We start from the raw sequence: 12,703 nt of genomic DNA on the forward strand, positions 1-12,703 counted from the left end.
CCCCTCACAAAGGAAGTCCGATACCGAATAGAACTGCAGGGTCTGGCTCATTCCAGAAATCGGGATGCACCAGACTGTTTCAGCTACGTGGTGACAGGGAAGCAAGAGAAGTTCCAACTTACCACTCCACCTCCTGCCGAGTGAACCAGCACAGACATGCCTTCTCTCAGGTTGGCAACTTCAAAGAGCATCATGTAGGCAGTTACAAAGTTCATGGGAAACGCAGCAGCTTCAGAAAAACTCATGTCATCTGGGATCTTGTAGACAAACTCCACTGGCGTGCACACTACTTCAGCCCATGCGTTGTAGTTTACAAAAGCCATGACTCGGTCTCCAATCTGCAAACAAGGAAGAAAACAACAGTAAGGATTGAGACTACAGAGAGCAAATTGTAAGGCCTGCAGCTCTGCTGTTCAAACTGTGGGTCACTGACTGACCATGAGGAAAATGGTGCTCCGTATCTTTGGGGAAATAGTAGTGATGTTGCTCAGCTTTGGGCTTTTACCTTTCTTTAATTGTAATTATCTAAAAAGTTGAATGTAACAAAAACATCCAAACAAAGTTAAAGCCAGCTTTTCTTTTTTGCTCTGTTGCTTCTCTGATGGAGCTTCCATCTTCACTAATACAGATCATCACTGCTAGCAGAGCTCCTACAGTACAAATGGGGCTGTAAAAAACAAACCCAGCACTCTTACTAATAACTAGGAAATCTGCTAACAGAAAAAAAAAGGAAAAACAAAAAAAAATATTATAATGCTATTGATGAGATGCATGCAATAAGCAAAATTACATCTGAGATAATTTTCCCTTTGCTTTCTCTGTCTTCACACCAGTTTAGAGCTACTTTTCCTCTTGGTGGATCGAGAAGGGGAGGCCTTGTACACTGGCAGGCAGAGCACATGAAAGGGTTCAGAACCCACCCAGTTAGAAGATAACACTGTCTGCAATCACCCTCTATTTTTGTTATCCTAATTACTGATTGTACCAATACATTTCCATGATTTTCATTTCTACATACGTGTCAGAGCAGAATTTGATCCTGCAACCTTAAATATACTCTGGATTACAAGGCACTACTAAGTCTACAAGGTGAATTTGACAGGATTTAAAGGAGCATGGACATATTCTCTTTGAATGCAGCATTTCCCTACTCAACGTCTTTGGAAAATACACAGTAGTGAAAGGGCATTTCACTAGGGAGACAAAGATTTTATGTTACTATTAGACAGAGCTGGTTGTTCCTAGGACCATTCAGGGGTAAAGGCATACCAAATTCATATGTTTCTACAATGGCCTTCGCTGCAGCTCCAGGTTTTACAAAGGAGAGCGACTCCCCTTAGATGGGCAAGAACAATAATAAGGCAACTGGAGCTCTGTGGCTCCTGCAGGGGCACAATCAGGCTGAGAAAGCAACACTCAGATAAAGCAGAAGTTGGTCTGCTGGGGTTACTGGGAAGAGCTGCAGAGAGCAAACACTTGGCCAATACTTATTAAAAGCTTCACAGGCACAACTCTTACAAACTCTTGATAACAGCATGTCAGCAGCAGCCCCTACGCACCTTCTACTTCATCCTAGATCTCTTTGCTTTGCTATAACACACCAACAAACCCAGCATCCTCAGCCACAAAAGGAGCTTTTTGAAAGGAGTGTAAGTAGTACAGCAGGAACAGCATCAAACTTCAGGACTTCACGTTTTAACTAACACTAACAGCAGCTGTCCCTCTAAAATATCTTTGCTTATCTGCCCGATGTTTTCTTACGTTCTACTGCTGTCCACTAATGCTTTAGAAACACTACAGATTGCTCTTGGGCTATTTCATCTACATGAAAGCAGCAGTGGAGTGCATCACAACACCTTTCCCTTCCAACAAATGTTTCCAGCACAAGCAGTTTTTCATCTCCCAAGTGCTTGACATCACTTTGGCTCTGGGATATTGTGGGTTTGCTAAAAGCTAAGGTGCTGCTAACAGTTCTGAAGGGTTTGTCTCCTAGAATGAGGATGTCGAAACAGAACTGTCATTCCAATTTCACTGAAATGCCTCCTCCTTTTGAAAACACATTCACATTAACAATGCCTCACTGGTAACCACTCTGTGGTTCATTTTGCTGCTAAAGAAGCATCAAAAATCTAAGGCCTGCTAGGCTTAATTAGTGAAGATGTTAATATGACCTATATCCTTGCAAACAAACATAATTGATTACTAAAAGGAATGCAGAGAAGTCTCTCTTGCTGATCCCCAAGTGATCCTTAGCAATAATAAATAACATTTTTTTACCATAAACACAGAGCCCAGTCACCACATCAGATTAAGCCTCAGCTCCTGAGAATCATCCCCAAAATTGGAGAGGGACCAGCCCGGATGGATTTCAGCTCAGAAGAAATCAGCTTTTTCTTTTAATGGGAGAAGGAATAGGCATTACATCATTATTTCATAAAAAGACTTTATTTCAGTGTAAAGTATGACAGTGCTATCAAAATGGACTGCCACTCAAGGCTGTCGTTAGTCATATGATGGATGATGCAACCACAGCAACTGAGGACAAAAAATAGCTAGAAATCTCTCACGTGTAGTAGCACAGACGGTACAGACTAAGGGCCAGCAAAACACATTTTTCCAGAGCATGAAATGCCCACAGCTTTAACATGTCTTGAGCTGGAGAAGTGCACAGAAGTTACTCTGACTGTCACCCCTTCTCCTGCATCACTCACACACTGGCTATGCAGATTATATGCAAAAAATAAAATCCCACAGCTTGTTTGAATTCCAGGGCACAAAAATGTTCTACAGTCAGAACAAAGACCCAACTTTAAGAGACCCAGTATATTCAGTCAGGTCTAACGTTATTCAAACAAGCACCATATGCTGTAGCCTCATGATGCCTTTAAAACAACAAGAACTTTTAAACCAAGAATACTGCCCTACAGCAGCGACTTTCTATGATCCTTTTATAGAATACTCTTTGATGCGGAGCATACTTATAAAACACAGATACTCGCACGGAACAACTGAAGCAGCAGAGTTTTTCAAACAGCACAGTTACTGTTCATCACAAAAATCCTCATGAGATTGTGAATTATTTCCAGGCAGAGACAGGGTAGGAGAAATGCCCTGAAGAGCTCACCACTGAGACCCTACTGGGAACTAAACTGGTCATTATCTTCACTCAAATGAGAAATTCTACAGCTTTTCTACAAGAGCAAAAGTGTTACCTTTAAATAAAATATTTTAGGTAACTGCTTTCCTTAGACCAAGATACAATAAGAATTCAGAATGTGCAAATACTTAATGATATGACTGACACAGCAAATAGCTAAGATAGGACTCGTGTGCTAACTCAGTTTTTACTTCAAAATTTTCCCATCTATTTGGGAAACAAAGTGCAAGATTGAAGGGAATATATATGTTTAACATGGAACAGGAGGTAGGACAGAACGCTGTTTCTATGTAATAAGAGATAGCGAAGATTACATAATGCCAACCCGTGATGAAAGTTTTATCACATACATTAACCACTTGTTATTATCACTATTCTGTTAGATGAAATAGACTCCTTTCCTGAGTGATCAGAATCAGTCATACATCCAGAAGCAGGGCTCCAATTTTGTCTGTGCCTCATGAGTGCACATGGCTGTATAAAGCAATCCTTATTGCAGATGAGGGTCTTGTCAACTCAAGATCACAAGCTGGAACTAGAATCAGCAGTGCATGGGCTTTGAGAAACAGAGCAACCACGACAGCAATCATGGCCAAGAAAAGAAACTTGACAAGTTAACTCCATTTCTTTTACTTTCTTAAAGCACATCAGTCACGCTTTCCAGTTCCTATTTACCCATCAGGATACGCACATGGCACAAGTGACTTTTCAGGAAGGATTTGAAGGAGATGACAGTAGTGACTTCAGCAACTAAGTCAGGAAGTCATTCTCATGCTTGGGAAGCTGCAAGGAAAAATTGCCCTTTCAAATCTCAACAGGGTAGCGAAGGCTGCTGCTGCTGGTAGACAAAAAGGGATGAGGGACAAGGTAGTCAGTGAACTAGTGTTTATCTAGTCATGCTCTGAAAATAAAATATTACCTCAAATCCTTTCACACTGTCTCCAAGAGCTTCTACAATTCCAGAGCATTCAAATCCAGGAACAAGGGGCGTCTTGGGAGGGTTGTCGATATTCCCCTGTCGCACCATCAAATCAATGAAGTTCAAACCACTGTAAAACACAGGAAAAAAGAAAAACATAGAATCATAGAACAGTTAGGTTTGGAAGGGACCTTAAATATCATCGAGTTCCAACCCCTGTGTCATGGTCAGGGACATCCCACTGGCTCAGGCTGCCCAAGGCCCCATCCAACCTGGCCTTGAACACCTCCAGGGATGACCAAGACTATTGCAACAGATCAAAGCAGAGGAGGAAAATTTGACCCAAAGAATGCCAGAAAACTGCAGAGCAGCATAAGAGGGACCCAGCAGCCAGTCACATGAAGCAGACTGACTTTACACTGTGCTGTACAGCCCTCGGGCAGAATGGTCCACATGCAGGGCAACCACATCTGTCAGCAGCCCCGAAGCCTACAATCTGTCTGGGAGTCACATGAAGAGATTCACAAAGGGCATTTGAAATCTCAATACAGCAAAACATCATGATTTCTGTGAACACATTACCAGCTGGCAAGTAAACCCAGTTCAATTTAAGAAGAGAAGCCCAAACCTCACACATTATAGATGTTTTGGGCCAAGAGCAACCGGACGGAACTGTCCCAGCCTCTAATGTGACTCCAGGAACAAATCTTGTGTTCATCTCAAGCAGGAGTCCAAACTTCTACACGAACTTCCCAAGTAACAGACTGGCTGTTGTTTTAAAACTGTTCATCCTGCACCACTTTCATACACTTTTCCAAAGGTCATTTTGTTCTTTGGAGCTCTCGGGGCTGCTGCTCTGAAAAAATACAGGTCTTCTTCTGTTTTAGCTAAACTCTCGAAGCATCTTTGCTTTGTCTTTCATATGCTATCCAATTTTGTTACGTCAAATGTTGTGGCTTTCCAGCCGGCCACAAAAAACACAGCTAAAAAAGGTACTGGCTATCTACCACATGCAGGTATTGACTACTGGCACAAACATAGTTAAGACTTCCAAAACTCCTCACTAGCTAAAATACACTTCAGTACTAATCCAGTGTTCCACAGCACAGCCCTGTGTGTATTGTTCACAAAAAATGCTGCATGCCGACTGCCCCCAACTCTACGAAGTGATGCACACTGCCAGTCCTGCTCCTGCACATGACACCAGCGACCACTTGGACACATAATGTGCACCCATCTTTGTAAGACAGTGCTTTAGTGGGATACTAATCAAGACATGAACAGATTGAACAGACCCAACAAACAAAGAGGTAGAGCAGGCACGCAGAGTAAGCAGGGAGACAAGACAGTATTCAGGAGATGTAGGTCACTGGGGAGGGGGGGAAGGTAATCACGCCACATGTAGATAATTGTAATGGGTGGTGATGGTGAGTGTTTAGAGCAACCTTAACCCACAACTCTTAGCTCTGTAAAAACAAGATTATACATTCTTTCTTAAACAGACGACTTTGACAATCTAGCTTGACAAACTCAGGAGAGAAAGTGAACTTTCAGTCATAGAATCACAGAATCATAGAACAGTTTGGGTTGGAAGGGACCCTAAAGATCATCCAGTTCCAACCCCACTGCGATGGGCAGGGACACCTCCCACTGGATCAGGCTGCCCAAGGCCCATCCATTATTGAAAACAAACAAATCACCCTAGCATGCTCCCACACCCTGCTCATAGCATTAAACACACAGAAGGTTAGTGGGGGACGGCACAGTTAAGTTGGGAGCTTTGAAATTATTCCAGAAAGGCCATTCCTTATCCAGTGGCTAAGGCCACCTCCTCCATTGCCACTGTGATGTTGATCATGAAAGAGAAATTCCAAATAACAAAATACACGGCAGTCGTCATTTGAGGAAAAGAAAAAGAAAACCACCACAAAACTAACCCCCCCCCCCCCATTCACGGGCAGCACGATCTGTGTGCAGCCGTTTCAGCAAGGACCCGCTGAACACATCTGTCCACACTGTGGGCATTCTGAAAAAGCTAACTTCTCCTGCATTCCTGCAAGGAAGGGCAGCTGGAGGCTGAACCGTGATGCGGAAACCTGTGCAGGGACATGCACCATGATGTCATATAGCACGGCAACAAGCAGACAGATGGATGTGGCAGAGACCACAGCTATTTGATAATAACACAGATTACAAATGCATTACTGCAGCTCTTTCTAGAAACATCCATTCTCACGGAACAAATTGTCAGGCAATTTTCGAAAGGCTACATATCCAGTTTTGCATCTAACGACAGAACACTAGCAATTCAGTTCTGTTTGAGTTCCATTTCTCTTTCATCTGCCTTTACCCTCAGTAGAAGGCAGCAATATTAAATAAAATACAGGGTTCATCTCTATTACAATGCACTTACAAGACCTGATACTAGAAGAGGGGTGCTAAGGAGAGAAAGAACACTAGCTACGTAATACCCAAGACCCATGTTTTTATCATGTTAATGACTCGTGGAACAGAGAGTGTTCATCAGCATTTCTAATAACTTCTGGTCACCTTCTTCTTCATCCACTTCATCTTTAATCTCCCATAAGTCTACATGTTATCACATCCCTGTTACTCTCAGCCATTTGTTTCCATTCTGCTCCACTTTCAAATAAGGACATAAAAAAGTTGTTTTATTTTACCTGCCACATGTGAACAAGCCTCATCAACAACAACCTGAAAGCACAATTATGTTACACGGTAAAACCAGCAGTGTGTGCTCCTGCGAATAACCTGGAGGGTCCACAGATAAATGGTTTGTTCAGTAACCGCCTCCAGGACATCCAATCTTGTCAAGTCCTTCGTTAAGATTCGCAGCAGCCACAGGAAAAGGGAAGTTTGGTTGCACAGAACATGCCAAGAAAATGTGTCTCATGAAGAGGGATGGTTTTAGAGAATAAGCACAATTTATTTCTTGTACCGGTGCACACCAGCACAGCCTGTGGTGGGCAGCCAGAGAAAGTGACTTCTCAGCTTTAAGCCAGGGCATACACAGAGGGAGAAATGCAAACACAAAGTGATCCAGTGACAAAAAGTACACAGTTTCTTGCAGTCATGTGCTTTTAATCCAAGATCAAGAGCTGGAAGCAAATGAAGATAGGGAAGGGCACATATTGCCAAGATCAATACATTGACACAGGGGTGCTGGAAGACCCTTTCTGCGAAAGAGCAGGGATACTGGTGTGAGCCACGCAGACCAAATTACCTGGAATCGCTGGAGAGGAATCAAACATGGAAGCACACCTGAGTATGATCTGCTCAATCTGCAATGCTCTCCTATAACACCAATTTTGAGCACATTGAATATTATTTTCTATACTTGTGATTTAGCTTTGCTGCATTTCTATTATCTTTTTTTTCTCAAGTGTGGGAAGTCCTGTGGATAGAAAGCTGGGTTCAGGACTTCCCTCACCATCAGACCAGCAATGGTCTGCTTGGTTCTCCTTGCTCTGTCCCAGGCACTCAAGGATGCCCAGTACCTTCCTCTGCAAAACACCAAATCATGCAGAGCACCCGTCACTCTTTGCTTGGGAGAGGGGCTGCTTTGGCTCTTTCTTATTTCACTGTAAGACTCCACTGAAATCAACTACTGAAGTTAATGAAGTACAACAGAGCAAATAAGAGGATCATTGAGTTTTACATTCTTAAAATCCTTCCTCTTACCCTGGCCAGCAAATTGCCTGACAATCCTTAAAAAAAAAACAAAGTAGGAAGGTTTAAAGTGATCGGATTAAACGCTTCTAATCTAGAGACACCCACAGTGTATGAACAAGACTGCCTTTCAGAACAAAAGTGATACACTGTCCACTACTCTGCTATACTTAGGACTTCTTTTATCTGCTGCCGCCTTTTTAAAGTGCTGTTATCTCGCAGTCACAGAGTCAGAAGGGTCACTTCTGCCTCATTCCTCATGACGCAGAAGTATAGCGGCCTAAGGAAGAAATAATTTATAGCAGAGAGAAGAAAAATAAAGAGAGGTAATTACAGGACACCATTCCTTACTCACACTCCCCATTTGAAATACTGCTTCAGTTTGTTCTCACTACTCATCTCATCTTTTAACCACTACGTACACTAGTGTTCTGCAGACTGCAAATTACCACACAAACACAGCCATTTCAACTGCTCCATCATTCTCAATCAAAAATTACTTCAGGAAATATGCTGAAGCCGTGACTCAGTTCGGACATCGATGGCTGTTCCATTTCTTAGTCACTGAATGAGGCTAACACATGACTCATCTCAGCTGACACATTTTCAATTAGATCATTGATATTCCAGACCTTCAAAAGGATTATTCATCTGGCTCAGTGCTAATAGCAACATATCCTCTGTCTCCTCCATTTATAGTGCCATACTACTAAAGGTATAGATATGATTTAACTGGGATATACATGCAATTCAACTGGTTTCATCCCCTAATGAATGCTGAGGCCACACAGAACCTGCACTTTTTATGATATATACTATTTATCCTGCATGCACGTGTTCTTCTTAAAGATTATTTTTCTCCACAAGTTAACGGATAAAAATAATCCTATTATCTATAATGACGGTCGACGGCAAAACTGATTCAATTGAAACCACCATTTGTCATCATCACTTCCCAGAGCAGCCCACCTCTGGCGTGTCCCGCACTGCACACAGTAACACACACACACCCCACACCGGGCAGAGCCAGCAGGTGTTTCCCTCACTCCATCTCCCGGACTACATCACAAGTCCATCACCACCCTGATCAATCTTCCGTATTTACAGACTCGGGTCAAGAAGACGGGAAAATTGATTTTGCCTGGCTTGGAAGCACACTTTGGTGACCTACTCACATTTCAGCCTGATGGCTGTGACAGGCTGACCCTACACAGCCAATGGGCTCCTCTGGCACGAGGGGAAGCTTCCAAGACACACATCATATTGTGCAACCTGGCAGTAACTACTGAGCAGCTGAGCGGGTCTACGGATGTCAGACAGCAAGCCTGCAACTCACACAGCTCGCTGGTGATAACGCAACCCTGGGAAGGAACTGTGGCTGGAGCACAGCTGCATTATTTCTATTTTACAGCCAAGTGTTCTTTTGCAGGCAATTGCTATCTGTGATAAACACATATCTACTGCTTTGCTGAAAGCAGAATTCACAGAGGCACTGCAGAGTGCTGTAACACCCCCAGGTATTTAAAGGAATACATCCACATGCTCAGAACATTTAAAGTTTTGCATGGTTACTTTTGTTAACTCAATGGCTGCGAAAAAAGATGGCTCTGCAAACACCACAGCCTATTCTTAAATGGAAAAACAGCCTTGCCTGATAGCAAAATGAGGTACCCGACAGCTACTATGCTGCCACTGTCTCTTATATGCACCTAGCATGGAATTTCTTGCATTTCCTATTGAGTCTAGTAGGAAAAAAAAAGAAAGAAAAAACTACCCAAAACAAATGAGAAGGCAAAAAAACTCAGCCCTTCATTTATCAGTTTTCACTCAGGTTGGTGGATATCACTGTTTTTCAGCGGCAACACCTTGGGAAAGGGGGAAATACTCACATAGGTCACAAACTTCACGGTCCTCATCACATCCAGGGCGAGAAGCCCAGTGTCTGAACAGGCTGAGACACTCAGCTCCATTAACCTGACAGGATGTCGCGAGATCTGAGGCACATCCACGGCATCACTGCTCAAAACAAGCTCACTGCCCCACGCCAGTACAATTTTTAATGCAAGTTACTTCTGAAATAAACAATCTGGCCTTCACCTTGGAGTTTATCTTCTGGAAGCACTGTGTTTTTACACAGCAGAAGACGACAACACAAGATAAATCCCTGCCTAGGCAAAATTAATTTGGTCTTCGATGCAGACCAAGCAGTGCAATGAAATGCTAATATTGCTGTTGTAACAGAAAAACATCATCCTGTTTACCTGAATCATAGAATCGCTTGGTTGGAAAAGACGTTTGACATCATTGAGTCCAACCGTACCTGACCACTACTAAACCAGACCCTAAGCACCTCGCCTAGCTGTCTTTTAAACCCCCCCCAGGGACGGGGACCCCACCATCTCTTTGGGCAGCCTCTGCCAGTGCCCAAGGACCCTTCTGGGGAAGAATTTTTTTCTGAATGTCCCATCTGAACGTCCCCTGGTGCAACTTGAGGTCATTTCCCAAGGGGACATGTATGCTGAGCACCAGCTATCCAGGGAGAATTGTCTGTTCCGATTGCCAGGGAAAGCATGAGTCTTCTAGGAAAGCTCGTTTTGGGATGCGACCAGAGCACCCTGGCACAGGGATGGAGTGCTGCTTGGTGACCCAGTGGCACCGCACACCTGCTCCAGGGAGCAGATGCAGTGCCAAGGGGAGTCATTCCCGCAGGAAGGGTCGGGTGCTGAGTGGCGTCCACGGGTTGGCACCCGTGTCATCAGAGAGGGAACAGCTGAGCCCCACACCGCTGGGCAGGTGTCCCCAACTCCCTGCTGGCACCAGGGACCACATCCTCCCACACGTGTAAACCCCCTGCCCTGCACCACCTTCAATCGCAGAGCACAGAGCCGCCCCACACTCCGCACCCCCCACCCTGCACTGCCCTGCATCCCGCACCCCACACCTAGTACCTGACACCCTGCGCTGCCCTGCATCCCCCACTCCATGCTACCTCACAGCCTGCGTATCTCACCCCATACTCCGCACCCCGTGCTGCCCCGCACCCCTCACCCCCACACCCTGCTCCGCATCTGCACCCTGCACCCCTCACTCCGTGATGCCCAGCACCCCACACCACCCGCACCCTGCATCCCGCACACTGCGCCCCACAGCTCACACCCTGCACCCCAAGCTGCTCCCGCACTGCCTGCACCCCGCACTCCACACTCTGTACCTCGCAGCCCTCGCAGCCCCGCACCCCTCTCCCCACACAACCCTGCACTGCCCCACGCTTGCTCCCCGCACTCCACAGCCCGTGCTGCCCCGCACTCTGCATCCTTCACCTCGCCCCCTGCATCCCGCGCTGCCCCGCACTCTGCATCCTGCACCTCGCCCGCTGCATCCCGTGCTGCCCCGCACCCTGCATCCTGCACCTCGCCCGCTGCATCCCGTGCTGCCCCGCACCCTGCACCCCGCCCCTCGCCCGCTGCATCCCGTGCTGCCCCGCACCCTGCATCCTGCACCTCGCCCGCTGCATCCCGTGCTGCCCCGCACTCTGCATCCTACACCTCGCCCGCTGCATCCCGTGCTGCCCCGCACTCTGCATCCCGCACCTCGCCCGCTGCATCCCGTGCTGCCCCGCACTCTGCATCCTGCACCTCGCCCGCTGCATCCCGTGCTGCCCCGCACTCTGCATCCTACACCTCGCCCGCTGCATCCCGTGCTGCCCCGCACTCTGCATCCTACACCTCGCCCGCTGCATCCCGCGCTGCCCCGCACTCTGCATCCTACACCTCGCCCCCTGCATCCCGTTGCTGCCCCGCACTCTGCATCCTACACCTCGCCCGCTGCATCCCGTCCTGCCCCGCACCCTGCATCCTACACCTCGCCCGCTGCATCCCGTCCTGCCCCGCACTCTGCATCCCACCCCTTGCCCCCTGCATCCCGTGCTGCCCCGCACCCTGCACCCCGCCCCTCGCCCCCCGTCCCCGCGGGCTGAGCCCCGGACCCCGCCGGGTCGCGCATCGGGGCAGGGAAGGGGCGCTACAGACCAGGCTTTGACGCGGATCTTGGCCTCGCCGTCCCGCGGCTCGGGCATGGCTCTGCGGCACACGCGGAGCTTGTTGAGCCCGCCGAAGCCCGACAGCACCACGGCCCGCATCTCCTTGTCGCCGCCGGCCCGCGAGCCCTCGGCGCCCTCCGGGCCGCCCTCCCTCTCGATCATCTGCTCGGTCTCCTCGCCGCGCTGCGCGCCCTCCTTGGCCATGGCCGGCGGCTCGGGGCGGCGCGGGGCCGCCTGCAGTGGCCGCGGCGACCGGCGGCTCCTCCGCACCGCACTGCACCGGCGGGCGGCGCCGCTGCGAGCGCGGGCAGGGGCGGCTCTGCTGGCACCGCCCCGAGCCGAGCTGAGCCCGCCCCGAGCCGAGCCCGCGCCGCCCCGCGCAGAGCTTGCACCCAGCCCCGCGCTGCTCCGCGCACAGCCCCGAGCTCAGCACCGCCCTCAATCCCGCACCCGGCCCCGCGCAGAGCTCCGCGCTCAATCTCTCACTGACCCGCACAGCCCCAAGCTCTGCCCCGCCCGAGTCCGAGCTGAGCCCCCGCGCCACCCCAGGCAGAGCCCGCACCCAGCCCCGCGCTGGGGCCACCGTGACGGGAGCGCTGTGGGGGCGACGTGCGCCCTGATGGAACCCACGCTGTGCAGGCAGCTTCAGTCCACTCCCGCCGTGAGGGGCTGCACAGGGGGTCCCACACTCCCCCCAGTGAGCCCTGCGCTCACCCCGCCATGAGGGGCTGCACAGGGGGTCCCACACTCCCCTCAGTGAGCCCTGCGCTCACCCTGCCGTGAGGGGCTGCACAGGGGGTCCCACACTCCCCTCAGTGAGCCCTGCGCTCACCTCGCCGTGAGAGGCTGCACAGGGCTCCCACGTTTGACCCACCATGAGGGGCTGCACAGGGGAATC

At 48.5% G+C, this 12,703-nt stretch overlaps 1 protein-coding gene across 1 annotated transcript in view; it reads right to left on the reverse strand.

Moving 5' to 3' along the window:
• VAT1L (vesicle amine transport 1 like) overlaps positions 1-12,119 on the reverse strand; it is a 64,686-nt gene extending 52,567 nt beyond the window's left edge. The window contains exons 1-3 of the mRNA XM_054079099.1: positions 11,795-12,119; positions 4,077-4,206; positions 123-338 (exon numbers count right to left, since the gene is read on the reverse strand). Of these exons, the coding sequence (XP_053935074.1) occupies positions 123-338; positions 4,077-4,206; positions 11,795-12,009 (561 nt within the window). The 5' untranslated portion in view covers positions 12,010-12,119. The remainder of the gene's footprint in view (positions 1-122; positions 339-4,076; positions 4,207-11,794) is intronic.
• Positions 12,120-12,703: the final 584 nt, after the last annotated feature.

Source organism: Cuculus canorus, chromosome 13 (assembly GCF_017976375.1).
Source record: "Cuculus canorus isolate bCucCan1 chromosome 13, bCucCan1.pri, whole genome shotgun sequence".
Lineage (NCBI taxonomy): Eukaryota > Metazoa > Chordata > Aves > Cuculiformes > Cuculidae > Cuculus > Cuculus canorus.